The sequence below is a fragment of the Porites lutea genome, chromosome 14 (genome assembly GCF_958299795.1).
Source record: "Porites lutea chromosome 14, jaPorLute2.1, whole genome shotgun sequence".
NCBI lineage: Eukaryota > Metazoa > Cnidaria > Anthozoa > Scleractinia > Poritidae > Porites > Porites lutea.
Window position 1 is genome coordinate 680,666 of NC_133214.1, and position 16,529 is coordinate 697,194.

Sequence of the window (16,529 nt, forward strand, 5' to 3'; positions counted from 1 at the left end):
TAACAACTAAAACTTACCTTTAGTAATCAAATGTTAACTGAGGGACTTCAACTCAACCTTCAATCTGCGATTGATCTGATAGGTAAATGTCCCTCAAAGGAACTAATATTTATACTTGTAAAAGAGAACTGGAATGACGCAGTTTCCTTGTTCTTGTATTTTTTAATGGCTAGGTGCGATGACACTGCAGATTATCAGTGGCTCAATATGAAGCATGTGCGATTGACAAGGGCGACAACACTTCAGTCAGTAACATGCAGTATCGCTCTATATCGTCAAAGGACTTTTATATTTCAATTTCATAACGATTCGTCCCCACAAAGGCAAAATCAATTAGTTTATTGTTTAGTTAAGTAAACTGATACAATGTTTTCCTCAACCGAAGTGAAAGATTTCCCTACTCTTTTATATATTTCAACTAGATGCTCTTTTCATTTTTCAAAACCTAGTTTAATTAAACATGTTTAGTTGGTTTGAAGGAGGCATTATAAAAATCCGGTATGGTAAAAATCCGTTAAAAATGGGCAATTATACCATTTTTTAGATGTTCGAAAATCCTAGGAGAGGCAGGTAAGCAAGAAATTTTACAACAAATGTTCCGAAAATTCTAGATCTGAAATCGTCTTCCGAACAGATATTTTCCCGAAAATTGACGTTGGGTGCCCCTGTCTTAAACGATAATCCGAGGAAACTTGGCCCATTTAGTAGGCCCTTGTACCCCTTGTAAGCAACCTCCAGTGTGTTGGCTTTAAAACATGGTCAATCAACTGATAACGGTTGTAGATGATCTCACTGGCCTGTTAACGCAAAAAAAAGGAATTGGTTGTGGAGGCTTGAAAATTAGACCGAACAGATTGGTCGATTTTGTTTCGAACCCGTGCACGGCTGAATTTTGATTGACAGAAACAATCTGCCTTTTCTTATCTGTTCTTGAACTTTGCGGAAATAACTATAATAATCAAGGCTTCTATATCAAGAAAATGGTAACTTTTTCTTGTTACCTTATTTTGCGGTCCCAGTCGAAAAACTTCTATGGACGACTCCTGGGAAATTTGATGATGTATCAAATACTTACTTCGTATTAAAGAAGTGTCACTCTATTGATTTTAAGTTGTCTCTTTAATTCTATGGTAAAAATTAGCGACATTGATTTAAAAAGGAATAACTTTTTAACAATTCAAAACTTTTTAAATACAGCTTGAGTTAAAACGTTCGTGTATATCGTTTACACAAATACAGCTGGGATTCAAATTGACAAACTATGATAAACGATAATTAACGGTCTTTTCCGCACAGAGAAACTCCTGTTTTGTTTTTCATTTTTCCGATTTTTTTGGCGGGGAAGATTCCATACTTTTGGCCAAGCAGGATCGGTTTTACTAATCAAGGATGAATGAATAAGATAAATACTCTAATACCTAAGAAAACGCTTTCGGTTAAAAGATAATTTTTCAGTTCCCTAATTCACCAGTCAGTGTGCGCCCCAACCCCCACCCCCTCCTCTTTGTGATCTCTGTAATCCTCAAACACTAAGTCCGTGTTCCATTCCTTAACCTTACTAATCTAATGGACCCCCAGAACAGTCAGCGGCTGTCATCAGTGGAGTTTGTGCCGGTTACTATGGCGACTACGGTACTGTGCGGGAAAGACTGCTCAGAAGCAAACAGCAAAGTGATCACATAAACAGCCAGAGTTTACTTTAATATTTTATGATACGAGGTTAAAGGTAAGGTTGAATAATTAGGTATAAAAAAGACAATGAATGAGAGTTTCTACGAACGTTATTTACTGTGTTTTTGCTTCACGTTTCAAAGCAAGTAAATGATCAACTCCATCGAGTTGGATGATATTTTTGAGGGTACGATGTACGTAAATCCAGGATACAAGCTTAGGTATTGTCTTGAAATGTACTCAGTTCGTGCATTTATGTGCTTTGATCGTCATATAGTTTAATGAAACTACACTATAAATAATCTCTCGAATAGATTAAAATATCCAGCTGAAGTTGTTTCTGATTAAAATTAAATCACAATGCAATAAAGTCCCTTGATCTACATTGTGTAATTAAAGTCGTTTTTCGATGTGCAGTGATTTGTCTGTTTGTTGTTTCTTCAGGCATGGGAGCAACAATCTCCAGCCACACTCATGGGACATCTGTCAGTGAATATGGCAAAGGAAAATTGGAGTTCACACCTCAGAATGAAGCATTACTGAATGAAATAGTGAAACATGTGGAGGGGCTAGTCAGTTCACACCCCAGGGAGGCAGAGACGATTCTCAAGGAACCCTTCAAGTGGCACAGCACTCTTAATCCTGACAGTTTTGGGGAACTCAACTTTGGTTCAATGGGATTTCAGATAACGTAATTATGCCTTAAACTTGATAATAAAGTAACTCTTTGTCTATTAAAGATGGACAATGTTGGGACTAGTGCTAAATTTGTCTGTCTTCAATGGAGTCAGTCTGTCTCGATAATATTGATTTATCTTGTACCACCTTGTCACATGCTATGTGCTTAGGGTACATATCGTATGAGATAAACCAATCCTACAACTTGCCATGCTTGCAAATCAAATTTATCACTGAAATGCGCAAGTCAGTGGTAAGTTTGATTTGCGAGCATGATTAATGTCATAGACTCACTGTAAGCACTCCCATGATGAGACAGTGTTGCACCATGTAAATCAGCTTTTACATACAGTATGACCAGATAACTGTAGGGACTTTCTCTAGCTTTCCTGTGTCCATGAAAAATGTCCACCTTGTAGAAGTGTCCTTTAGGAGACAGTTGACTGTTTGCTTTTGTTAAACCGCTTGAATAGCCATAATTTAAAATTTATTTAGTCTATATGTCAAGGACAAACTGAAGGAAATATTATATTGTTAGCTCATGGGTTAGGCAAGTTGATGGAAGTTGCCTACATGTAGTAGCTCATGTAAACACTCATTTAGACACTCCATTTAAATATATCTATGGTAACTAACCCACAGTATACATGTACCTAGAAAATAATATATCCAAAAATTCATGTGTTTCTTTTTTGACACATTTAAAGTCACAGTGATGTGAAATCTGAGGCAAAAACACCAGGTGGAGAGCATTTATTGTCTATGGACAAGGTAAATGAAGTCATAATATTTTTTTCATCCCTTATTAATGGAGTTTTTTTTATAGAAGATAATAGGGAGTGGACTTGGACCCAAACATTCCACATCCTGTACCTTGCATTCCCGGGTCTGTCCCCTTTATCTTAGCTTCCTCTCTTTAGCGGTTTTCCAACTAGAAAATGTTCAGGGTTATTACCCATTAATATCCACCTTTTTCCCACCTCCCATCCTTTTAGAACTCCCACATCCTGCCCTTTCCTCTCTTTAATACCTCCCACACCCCTCCCCCAGTTCTCTTGGGCTTCTCACCAACCTCCCCTACATGATGTTATAACACCATACAGTGACAGATCCAGACCTTCAGATAAGGGAGGGACAGGTCATCCAAACCCTGAGATAAGGGGGTGGGGGGTGGGGGGCTGGTGTCAAAAATGTTTTTTTTTTTTCGGCCCTTCGGGCGTCATTTTGGTCTAACAATAAGGGGGGGGGGGGCAGGCCCCCCGGCCCCTTTCCTGGATCCGCCACTGCCATATTCTTACAGTTCAACAGCTCAGTACTGTTGTAGTGCTAGCTAACTCTCTGACTACATCTCCAGAATGAAGTGAGCATCATTTCCTTGCTCTTTTTAGAGCTCACTTGACAGTCAGTACATAGAATACAGTCAAACACTGTTGTTACAGATACTGAGGGGGCCATTTAAATTGTCCATATTAACAGGTTGTCCATATTAAGCAGGTTGAATTTAGAGAAAAAGTAAGAGCTGGCTTTCCCAAGGGAAAAAGCAAACTGTCAATAATAATAATGTTCCCGTATTAATAATTAAGTGGGCACATCTGTAAGCAAGAAAGATTTTAACAATTAGCTAAAAAAATAGTCATAGAAATTTATACATACTGTATTAAGTCTGAGGATTGATGATATATATATATAGTTGTGTACAAATTCATACATAATTTTTGATCTTTAGGATGGTGAGCAATATGTCCTAAAAGTCTGGACATTTGAGCAAATTGGAAATGTGCTCAAAGTTGCTGGAGAGAGAAAATGCCGTGAAGCTCAAGCTTGCTTAGAAGGTAATATTCTTATTTTACAAGATCATGGACAGGCCATTTAAGGCAAAATACGGTAGTGTCTCAAGTACTTTTGCAACTCTGGTTGTAGGTGTGGGTGACGTTGGTTCACATTGTGCTCATAAATTTATTTCTCAGTTATTTGCCTTTTACAGAAAACCAAGACCCCATGGTTAATGTAATGGGCGCAGCATATGCGTCTGTCAATAGCAGTGACAGGCCCCTGTTAAAGGCACATGCTGATCTTAGTAAAGCGCGAGAAGACTCGTCAGAGAATGTTGATGAACAGGAGGCAAGGTTTACGCTCTCTCTTCTCATTAGCGAAATGGATAAACAGCTGCTAATGACATCACACAATACTATTGCCAAGTAAGTTCCCAAGTGTACTGCTCATTAATAGAGCAAATGACTGATTTATGTCCTTATAAATGACAAACATTCAAATCATTGGCTAACTTAATGTTACTTATTACAGAGCAGTTTAACCCTTTAAGCCCTAAGAGTGATCAGCATCAAATTTCTCCTTGTAATATCAATGCTTTGTAAAACAGAGTGGTCATGAGAATTACGGACATGATCACACAAGATGAATTTGCTTGATATTTTATCAACTTCTCCCCACTACTATTGTAGGAAACAAATAGGGGCAACAAATGGGAATTCAAATTTTGATCTTAGAGTTTAAAGGGTTATTATACTGGAAATGAAAGGAGGATTTAGCAAAATATAAGGATGTAGAGACCTATTTAGATATCTCTAAGCTGCTTGCACCTTAATTCCTGTCATCTGATAAGAAGTGTTTTGTAGGTTTGTACGCATTTCAGTATGACTAATTTCTGAAAAAATTATTTTTTGCAGGGAAGTCAGGTTGAACCCTAGTACTGTGCAGGTAATAAATTCAATTTACCTGTAACCTCTACCCTGCAAGCAAGCTCTCCAAGGTGCTCTAGGGCGGGAAAAGGAAGGAGAGCCTGTGACGACTTATCTGGAATTTGAATATCTGTATCAAAAACGTCGATGCAAAATGCTGAATGACATCATTACCCTTTGCATGTGTTTTTCAATGTTTGTTTATATTCTAGCTCATTTCCGCTCTGCACTGATTGGTGGAAATCTGACAGCTCAGTTGACGGGGAGCCACAGGGGGATTGGAGGTGGAATTCAAATTCCAGAGACATAGTTGCAAGCTCTCCTTCCTTTTCCTGCCCTGCGGCCAGAGCACCCCCGAGACCTTGCTCGCAGGCTATTTAACCTCATGTATCAAGAACAGATATTAACACATCATTTCTCCATGTTACGTTATTTTATGAGATAGATGTCCATATAGCATGTAGGATCTCACTTCCCCCCACTAATTCAGAGGGATCACTTAGTTGAAATCAATCAGCAAGACACCAAGGGTCTACATATTTTTGTACTCTTTAAGATCCTTGTTCATTGTCAGGCTAGGGTTTGAACTCACAAGCAAAACTAAGCCAACTATCAATGGTTTGTTCAGTTGGGGGCAAGGCCAGCTGAGACCTTGTTATTTTAAAAAATCATCCTGAATACTGAACTAGGAAGTGAAATGCCATAATGAGAGCATTACGGACACTGAATCATGTCTGTCTCGTTACCTACAGGCTGAGTATGAACTCCTGAAAACATTTGCTGGTGAAGAAGGAAAATGTCTGGAATACATTGAGTGGACACTAGGTGAGTACATGGCTCTCATCAAGTATGAATTTGTTGAAGCTTCACAAGCCACGTTGATAGTTTTTTATGGTTTAATTTGTGATATCATGCTACACCATGTTGTTGTCACCTGTTTGGAAGACAAAAAGGAAAAGAAATTAAAAGAAATTAATTGACTTTTGGTCGTTAATTCTTTTACGATTTGAAACTAACAAGGAGATTGAGATAATTTTGCAAGACAGTGATGTACACGCACCCATAAAAAGAAAAAATGGTTAAGTGATATGGCAAGTGTTTGTGTAGATTAAAAATTTATTAATCAAATAGACAAGATAGCATTGGAAATTTATGTACATTGTGAAAAGCTGATAAACAAGGCCATTCCTAGATCACCAGTTCAGTAATGGATGCCACGCCCCGCCCTGGCAGCAGGTCCATGGTGATATCAGCTACTTGGATGTGAAGCCATTCGACAGTGACAAGTTGACTATCACTGCAAACACAGCGGGATACTTTCTGAACAAGGGATTGACCCAAGAGGGGCAGGTTAACCATGAGAGAGAAGGAGACATCTACCCTACTCTTGTCGCACTTCTTAAGGCCAAGAGTCCACAGTTTGCTGCTGCTATTGAAAAGAAGGTAAATCAGGTTAACAATAGGGCCATATATACGAGGAAAAATAAGACGCAAACTTTCCGCATAAGTGGCACATTTCGTCTAAAATAAGATGCGACTTGGCTAAGACGCGTCTTATTTTAGAACAGCCCTCAACACCTGTTCTTAGATAAGACGTGTCTCAGCTAAGATAAGAAAAATTTTGTATAAATGACCTTCATGTCTTACATAAGACGTGAATGCATAGTACGCATGCGTTAATTTTTGGCGGGAAAATTTTCACGCCATGTTGGTTGCCGTTGCTACGGGCAACACTCACATGAAAACTAGTCAAGAACAGAAATAAGACGCCAACCATTTATACAAGCTGTTTTCATCTTAGATAAGACCTGCTCGTATAAATGGTACAGTTCGTGTCTTATTTGTCCTCGTATAAATGGCCTTATTATTTGTATTTTGTGTGTTTTTCTATTTTGTGAAATGAAACTTAGCTGATGGTGTTACCTACCTTCTGGTAGGAGTTTGCGTATTATGGTTCAACAGAAGTTAAACAGGACAAAACGGAGAAGATTGACGAGACTTTCAAGGAAGAGGAAGATAATGGATCAGCTGGAGAAGAAGCAGTTGATGGAATAGAGGCTAAAAATCATCAAAAGTAAGCTGAAAATTTACCATCATTATTCCAATTTGCCATACAAGAGCCTTTCATAGCACTGTGCAGGACACAGGTCACATATGAACCTTGTATTATTCATGTGTACACCTTGTTCCAAAATGGTGGTAAAATTAACTTTTTTTGTGTCAATGTTGATTAGCACTCTTTGCCTCAATTGTTAGATGTGCAGATTTCAAACAAATTTAAACCTTAAAATGAAGTATCAAGGAGAAGCTATTGAGAAGGCAAAAGAATATGACTTAATTTCTACCATTTTGGAATTAGGTGTATGGTCTAGCATGCCAAATACTTCCAATTAGTCATGAGTTACTAGATTATTCAAGCCATATCTAGCATGTCATGGGTGCACCTTTCTTTAAACCTTATCACGACAAGGTGATGCACATTACATTACATATATTTTTCTCTAAAGTGAGCAGCTTTACTTCACGAAATTGCTAACAATAGATGGGGTTAATACAGGCTCAACCTTTGCTTCTTGGATTGTCTCCTGTTCCAGGGGATGAGCAGCAGAGAATACTGGGAACAAGGTTGATACAAACCGGCTTTGAAAATGCTTACTGGCCTAACTTTTGAAATCTGCTTATATGATTATTATTTTTTGTCTTTTCTTCAGCGCGGCTCCTAAGACTAAAACAACCAAAACGACGCAAAAGAAGAAAGGAACCAAGGGAACAAAGACCTATGAATCATCACCTCGCTGGAAAAATATCAAAATTGAATTTGGTGCAGATCTAATTGGTGACCAAGAGTAAGTAGTCTAAATCCGGGATTTTTTAGCCAATCAGAAGTAAAATACTAGCAGGGAGGTAGGGAAGCTTAAAACGTAACAATAGTAGTCAGTGACCATTGGGAACACTGACTTCAGATCAAGATTACCCTTTAAAAATGTCCTGTTTGTTTTGTTTAGTTATGTATTGTTGTGCTTTGTTAGTGTTTATAATGATAAGCAGACTTTTTTTCGGACCAAGAAAACACATTTGAAATAACGCAGTTTTGTGCACTACTTACAGCATCTCTAGAGAATAAATAGTTTAAAGCTTTTATTCTTCACCTGCACCTATCACTCATTCGTAAAGCCACTGTGCAGAACACTTACAGTGGTTCTAGGGAAGGTAGGAGCTATTATTTTCATTTCACAATATTAGTATTGGTTGGTAACTGTAATTCTCTATATGTGCAGGAAAAAAGACAAAGACAAGCAGAAGGGCAAAAGCACCCCTGACAAGAAGCCACCATCTAGACACGCAAAGAGCAGGTAAGAACCTTTGTACAGACATTCTTAAATATCTATTTACTCTTTTACTCCACAGAGTCAATTGTCATTGATTTTTATCCTTGGTTTAATTAATTAATTTTTTGTCTCAAACTCATTATCATTAACTAGCATACCAAAAACAAAGAAAAGTAAGTTAAGACAAAAAAAGTTTTAACCACAACAGAGACAAGAAATGTAGTTCTTACTTTTGATGACATCCAATGCGATGCGATGTTTGTTGCATTTTGTATGTTTGGCATATTTTGTAATAACGTAGTGATGGTTGTAAACACTTTTGCTTGGAGAACGTTTCAGCATGTGACAAGCATCAAATGGAATGGTGGGTTTCAACAAAGGTGAAAACCAGGGAGGAGGGGGTGGATAGTGAGGGAAATATTCCTCTCCCTTTTCTTTTTTGTGTTTTTCTTCCCCTCCCCTCCCCTTTTTGCACCTGCCACACAGGCTGATTTGAATAAGGTTTAGTTTGCAGCTGTTAGAGTCATTAAGCCTTTAAGCCCCAAGATCCACATACAAATTCTCCAGACTGATCTCTATACATTTCTTTTAAGAATAGTTGAGAGAATTTGGTTTAAGATCAAAGCATTCTCCCTTTGGTTATCAATTTAGTAATTCTCATAACCTTTACTCTTAATGATCTGCTGATGTTGTTAGGAGAAAATTGATGTTGGTCACTCTTGGGACCTAAAGGGTTAATTTTGTTACTGATTTGTTTCTTCAGAGAGGCAGGAAAGGCTGGTAGAGTGTCAGTACGTTCTCAGGCAAAAGGTGATATGGAGGAAGACTTTTCTGAAAGTTCTTCAGAAAGTGAGGAGGAGGAAGAGAACCAAGACAGACGACAGGAGTCTAATGCTGATCTACCATCTGAATACTGGCAAATTCAAAAGCTCGTCAAGTACTTAAAGGTAAATGGCTGCTCAAAGAAATTAATGTCTAGTAGCCATCTCCAGTTAGATGAATTATTAAATTTTTTAAACAGTGAAAGTGTATGTTAGTTATGGCCCATATCTAGGGAATAGTGATCAAAATCTATCAACTTGAGAAGTCTTGCACACTCACACAGGGTTGCCAAAGTATGTGCAATGGGTTAATTGTGCACAGGACACTTGATTCCATCCACTATCTACTGTCAATTACTTGTAGCCTGCAGTCAACCGGATCATGCAAGTGAAGACAGAGTCTAGCATGACATTGTTGATCATAACGTTTTGGGGAAGTGGAAAGTCTGAAAACCTTCTATAATCTACACAAAGTAATCTGAACCTGATTACTTAACCCTTTAAGCCCTAATCTGAGTGGTCAGCATCAAATTTCTCCTTGTGATATCCATGCTTTGTGAAACAGAGTGGTCATGAGAATTAGGTACATGATCACACAAGATGCATTTGCTTGACATCTTATCAACTTCTCCCCACTACTTCTGTAGGAAATGAATAGGGGCAACAAATGAGAATTCAAATTTTGATGCTTTTCTATATTTAGAGTGGCAATCAAACCGCTACTATAATAGCTTTGTGCGCCATGAGGGATTTCAATCTTCAACAAGAGACATGTCAGCTGGCTATCAGAGATGTTGGAGGACTTGAAGTGTTGATAAACTTGCTGGAAACAGAGGAGATAAAGTGCAAGGTGATTTTTACAAAATACTTTTTTCCACTGCTTGATGTATGCACTTGAAATGATTAGTCGTGGCAGTTACTTCTTTTCATGCATTTTTACTCTTTCATCTGTTATCCAAAACTGCTCGATCAACAATTCGCAATTTTCGCTTGTAGGTGGAGCAGATGAAAGTGAACACTGATCTTTACTTTCCTCTTCACCTTTCAGATTGGGGCTTTAAAGATTTTGAAGGAGATTTCTAGAAACTGCATCATAAGAAAGGCAATTGCTGACTTAGGAGGTGAGGAGGAGCCGAGGGCATCTTGATCATTTCAGGGGGAGATAGTCTCCCATGTTGCCGTTATTTGCCTCGTCATGCAACGCTCCTGTGTCAGGGAGGCATGTTCTGTGACAGCCCCAGTAAAGAAACTACAGACGAGATTGCTGTAGCCTGCGAGCAAGCTCTCCGAGGCGCTCTCGCGGCGGGGCAGGAAAAGGAAGGAAAGCTTGCAACTATGTTTCTGGAATTTGAATTGCTCCTCTAATTCCCCTATGGTTCCCCATTGACTGAGCTGTCAGATTTCTGCCAATCAGCATTTTGCAGCGACTTTTTCGATGCAGATATTCAAATTCGAGAGACGTATTTGCAAGCTCTCAGCTCCTTCCTTTTCCTCCTCCGCCATCAGGTGTTGTACATTCTTCCCATAATACCTTGCGCCAGGATAGTCCAGTCATTCGCAGGCCCTCGCGTGATCTGTCGAAGCACTTCTGGCGAAAGCTGACATGGTAATGTAACTTTATCTTCTTCAGGTTTACAAACCATGGTCAAGCTTCTCCAGGGATACAATGACGAGCTCAAGTGTCTTGCTGCAGAGACTATTGCGAATGTCGCTAAATTGAGGAGAGCAAGGCGAACTGTCCGGCAGTTTGGAGGCATACGAAAACTGGTGAGTGTGAGAAAGGAGAATTTGTGAACTAGAATGAAACAAGCACTTCAAATTTCCTATCGCTTGTAGCTCTTTAAGGTGTTTTTATTATGGGCTGCCTGTGAAAGTGCTACATGATAGTTTTGGTCCTAGTATTGCTTTTGGTAATATCCAGTGGCGGATCTAGGGCAGGGGCCTGGGGAGCCCGCCTCCCCCCTCCCCCCTCATTTTTGCACGAAAGCCGAGGCCTCCTTGGTGAGTTACTTTGTGTTGGAGCTAATAGCTATAGATGCCTTTATCGCTATCTCAGATGATTGCATCCAGCACTTAGTCAGATTAAAGCGCGAGAAAACACAGCAAGCATACGGTTTGACACCTTTTGGTCGAGAGAGTTTTTTCAACCAGCAAAAATGTTTTGCTTTTTTTTTTGTTAGGTGGCTCTCCTGGATTGCGGATCCCTGGCAAGTGCATCTGCCATGCAAGCAGACGTAGCACGCTGTGGAGCACTGGCTTTATGGAGCTGCAGTAAAAGTACAAAAAACAAACAAGCCATCAGGAAAGCAGATGGTATTCCTCTGTTGGCCAAACTGCTCAAGTCTAACAATGAAGCAATGCTTATTCCAGTGGTAGGAACGCTGCAAGAATGCGCTTCTGAGGTTCGTATAACCCCCGCTTTCACACTGTTTCGTATTGAAATAGTGGTACGCTAAAAAAGAACACCTGATAGCAGGTTAAATCTCCATGTACAACCACCTTTGGGGTGGATTTCCGCTGTCACGTAAATTTTATGTGCGTACGCACGTAAAACTTTTACGTGCGTAAACAAAATAGCTGCAATTTGTATACAAGACCGCTCGTAAACGAACCTCGCTTAACTTTTAGGTTTACGCGTAACACTGCCTCTGTTTTACCGACGCGCGTACGCATGTAAAAATTACGCGACATTGGAGATCCACTTTTAGCAAGCGATCATATCCACAATACCAAGCACTATGGTCGGTATTGTGGGAAAAAAACTATCAAATCATAGCATTATAGGTTGTCGCTTTCGGTAGGTTTAATTGTATATTCCTTGTTGAAAAAATCTTAGTCAAATGTATGGAATTGTAAAAGCCAGGTAAATATATGCTAACTTTCGAATTGTTGATCAGCGTTGTAAATACGTAATGTGCAAACTATATGGAACTTTGAAAAAGTCTCTGGGGGAGTGCTTTTGGTAGTCGTGCTTTTAAAAAGTTTAATGTATTCATTTCTTTTTCAGGCAAGTTACAGACTTGCTATTCGCACCGAAGGCATGATCGAGGACCTCGTAAGGAACCTTAACAGTGAAAATCAAGAACTTCAAATGCACTGTGCTAGTGCCATATTCAAGGTAAAAATACTACTGAATGAAGAATGAGAATGCTTTGGAGGGCTTTTTCCACCATACTACTGATTTTGTCGACTGGCTCACATTTCCGTTATCTTCTCAACCTTTGGTCAAAATGTGCAGTTTTCTCGAAGTTTTTAACGTATTATTTGTTGCACTTGTTTTCAGTGTGCTGAGGACAATGAAACCCGCGATCTTGTTCGGAAATACGGTGGCCTGGATCCTTTGGTATCTCTTTCATTCAATGTTGAAAATAAGGAGTTACTCGCCGCAGCCACAGGCGCTATTTGGAAGTGTTCCATCAGCCGCGAAAATGTAACTAGGTAATATAATGCAACCATGTCTCTTTTAATCTGAAAGTGGAAACCGTCTTGGACAGCGTGACTGAACACCACCACAGGAAAGTACTGCACAGCAGCTTTCATTTGAATGGTCACATCCAAGGATTTCATCCACAAACTCAAAAGTTAGAACCACCTTGTACAAGATAATAAACAGTACCACAGGAAAGTACAGCTCAGTAGCTTTCATTTGAATGGTAACACCATAGGATTTCATCCACAGACTCAAACGTTTGATCTTAATACTCATACGTATTCATTGATGTTTGCAGATTTCAAGAATTGAAGGCTATCGAGCAACTGGTATCTTTATTGAATGAGCAACCGGAAGAGGTTAATATAACATCATTCTACTAACTGAGTACTGGTTCTCTTTCTTAGTGCGATAAGGATGACTGCGGTGGCAAAAGCGATAAATGACAATTATTATAACGACAGTGAAATGATATGTTTCGTGAGATGTTTAGTGATTATGACGGTGGTAATGATGAAAAAGAAAACGATGATATTGATGATGGTGACACAACTGTGGTGAAGATGATGATGATGACGACGTAGGTTTGCGTAATGATGAGGAGGATGACAACGATGATGTTGATGATGATGATGTGGTGGTGGTGGTAGTGGTGGTGATGATGATGATATGATGGTGGTGGTGGTGGTGGTGATAGGAGATGGTGTGTTGAAATATTCATGATGATGACGTTGATGATGATGTTAAAGATGAAGTTGGTGAATAATGAATGTGACGCTCTGGCCTTTTACCTACACTTAAACATACATTCACTTTCTTAGTGCGTTGTGGATACTTCTTCCCTCTCGTTGAAGGCATAAATTTTATCTTCCATGCACAGGTCTTAATTAACGTGGTGGGAGCTTTGGGGGAGTGCGCCCAAATCCCGGCCAACAGAACTACCATCCGCAAGGCTGGCGGCATACCTTCACTAGTAAACCTGCTGACCAGTACGAACCAAGCTCTCTTAGTAAACGTCACCAATGCAGTGGGGGCCTGTGCGACTGAGCCTGACAACATGGCGTGAGTTCTTGCTTTCCTTTTCTCTTTTTCTTTGTTGCTGTTTTTTTTTTAAAATTAAATTCCTTGTTTTTTTTCCTTTACAGTATCATTGATCGTCTTGATGGAGTACGTCTGTTATGGTCTCTTCTGAAGTCGAATAACCCCAACGTGAGTTTAATTTTTTGTCTCAACACTTTCATCGACTGTCAAATTTTACAGACAAAGTTGATGTTCAGGAGCCAGTTGCATAGATTTTAACGCCAGAGGTATCTGCCAATACCCGACTTTCAGCTCAGTCGACTCTTTATTTAACGCCAGCTAGGTTTTATGCAGGTAGTCCCACAAGCGTTCATCTGACGCGTAGATTTTCATTTTCAGGCGTTTTTCCATTCAGGCTCAGGTTCAAATTGTAATTAGTTGTTATATACACAAGCTTTGTTTTTGCAGGTACAATCCAGTGCAGCTTGGGCGATTTGTCCCTGCATTGAAAATGCAAAGGTAAGTCGGGATTATGTTGTTTTTCAAGTTAGTGGAAACAAGCCGGTCTCCTTAACAGTCCTTCAAAGACGGATCTGGAAAATTTAGAAAGAGGGGATGGGAGACAAGCAAAGAACTCTGAGAGCAACTGAGTCGGTAAAAGACTGAGTTTAATGAGAATTCTTTCCCTTATCACATCCCCCTCTCCCAGCGTCTTTTTGAAGGTGTCGACCACTTCTTTTTTCCCCTCCCCTCCCACCCCATTTCCCTTCTATTCTCTGCCTCCCGAGTAACCATCGGAAAATATAGATGTGAATTTTTAAACTGACAAAACAAATACGTACAAATGTTTGTGCTGCGGTTGAGTTTCCAGTGTTTATTAACTTTTTCTTGATATTTTAAGGACGCTGGAGAGATGGTGCGATCGTTTGTTGGTGGTCTGGAACTGATTGTTAGCTTGCTAAAGTCGAGCGACAGAGAGGTATTTACATTTAACTGTTGACTGTTTGAATTTTGTCATTGTATTTCTGTGAATGGTTTGTTGATACAAAGAAATGGATCAGTTGATATGAGCACCAGACATTTGAGCGATGCACGCCAACTGGCAGTGAACCACTTACATTCTTGGGCAATTCTTTTGCCCAAATTTTTGGACAGATTGTCTCTACTATTGGTCAAAGACGTACTGGCCTTTCCTTGATCGGGTGGCACATACGGGAACACTAGGAATATGATAAAAGAACAAATTGGTTAGCTAGCGTGCATTCTAAACGCAATTTTCTTCCGACATTTTAGGTTTTGGCGAGTGTCTGTGCTGCCATTGCAAACATCGCGAAAGATGAAGAAAATTTAGCGGTGATTACAGATCATGGAGTGGTACCTATGCTGGCCAAGCTTGCAACAACGGTAAAGGGCAAAAAAATTGCTTTATATCCATATTTTACGTCGATAACTCGTGACAGTAATAACTGATAAACCTGAGGTCGACGGTGCGCTTATTTCACCCCCCTCTCTCCATCAATGCTCCGTGTTAACAACAAAAAGATCTCACCGGGGATCAAACTCGGGATCTCGCGCACCGAAGACCGCGCGCTAACCAACTTGAAATACAGGTGTGTATAAATGAAAGTAAACGCCGGGAACTCGACACACCAATCAGATCTCGAAGCCACCAGGCGCGGAAAAAGAGTAAGAGTTAGTCACTGTTGCTCATTACTGCTGATTGGTTGAGAGGGTGGCGCGAGTGTCATGAGCCAATCACAGAGCGTAGCGATGCAAAACTAAATTACTAATCTGCTCTACACTGCCAACCACTGCTCGAAGGTATATGGTGTTAAGGTTCGTTGTGTACGGATATAGTTTATACCTCTTTAACAGGTTAGGAGTACTTTTTATTGTTTACTTTTACTAACATACATCTTAAACTTTTGTATTTCAGACTGATGACCGCTTACGGCAATATCTAGCCGAGTCAATTGCCAGGTTAGTGACTGGATCAGTTTCCTTGTTGTCATGTCTAACAAATCTTCGTATTAATCAGTCTGTTTTCTGTGTCTGCGCAGGTGCTGTACGTGGGGTAACAATCGAGTTGCGTTTGGACAGGCTGGCGCTGTACCTCCATTGGTTAACTACCTTAAATCAAAGAACCCGGATGTACACAGAGCTACCGCGCGTGCGCTTCACCAGCTGTCACGTGATCCTGACAACTGCATTTCCATGCACAACAGTGGGGTTGTTAAGGTAAATAGAAGTCGCCTGAGGTCATGTAGAGTTTGAAATAGTGTGATAATGAAGCGGGTGTTACCTGTTAAAGCTTATTCGCCTATTCCAGGCGAATAGTGATGCCCTACTTAGTTAGCGTTCGTAGCACTGTGAAATTGCTATTACTTAATAGTTGTTTGTGTTTCCTTCACAGTATCTTCTTGAAATGGTTGGTTCCACTGACGAAGTTCTCCAGGAGGCTGCTGCTGGTTGCCTTGGTAACATCAGGAGGCTGGCATTAGCCAATGAGAAGGCCCGCTATCATTGATTGACATTTCCAATATTGACTAGAACATGTACTGACATGTACTTCAATCTAGATCTTGGTAGAGGAACTTGCATTTTTTATATGTAAAAAACCTAAGAGTATAAAAGCGTATGTTTTTCTCTGATTTATTCTGTCACAAGTCACTCAGTTTATCTGTAAATAGTTCATGGATAGTATCTGCGGCAGCTGTAGATAAAAGAAATAAAAATCTGTGAGGTCTTGTAATTTCATCGTAATTTTGGTTTTACTAATTGCCCAAGGTGGCTTTTTCGTATTATTTTGTGAACATAATCCCAATAAATTATTTATTTTCAACTCTTGTTGTTTCCTATTTCTTGAATCCCTTGTTCTGCT

General features: G+C 39.7%; 1 protein-coding gene across 1 annotated transcript; it reads left to right on the plus strand.

Moving 5' to 3' along the window:
- The first annotated feature begins 1,630 nt into the window (after nucleotides 1-1,630).
- Nucleotides 1,631-16,490, plus strand: LOC140924424 (outer dynein arm-docking complex subunit 2-like). The gene is made up of 27 exons (XM_073374456.1): nucleotides 1,631-1,726; nucleotides 2,116-2,362; nucleotides 3,057-3,120; nucleotides 4,076-4,181; nucleotides 4,334-4,547; nucleotides 5,037-5,067; nucleotides 5,801-5,873; nucleotides 6,241-6,491; nucleotides 6,986-7,122; nucleotides 7,760-7,894; nucleotides 8,327-8,401; nucleotides 9,141-9,324; nucleotides 9,902-10,048; nucleotides 10,247-10,319; nucleotides 10,829-10,965; nucleotides 11,379-11,600; nucleotides 12,206-12,316; nucleotides 12,482-12,636; nucleotides 12,927-12,987; nucleotides 13,509-13,690; nucleotides 13,774-13,837; nucleotides 14,117-14,167; nucleotides 14,550-14,627; nucleotides 14,942-15,052; nucleotides 15,585-15,628; nucleotides 15,709-15,886; nucleotides 16,062-16,490. Exons 2-27 carry the CDS (start codon nucleotides 2,118-2,120, stop codon nucleotides 16,173-16,175), a joined length of 3,243 nt encoding a protein of 1,080 aa, XP_073230557.1. The 5' UTR covers nucleotides 1,631-1,726; nucleotides 2,116-2,117; the 3' UTR covers nucleotides 16,176-16,490.
- The last annotated feature ends 39 nt before the right edge of the window (nucleotides 16,491-16,529 follow it).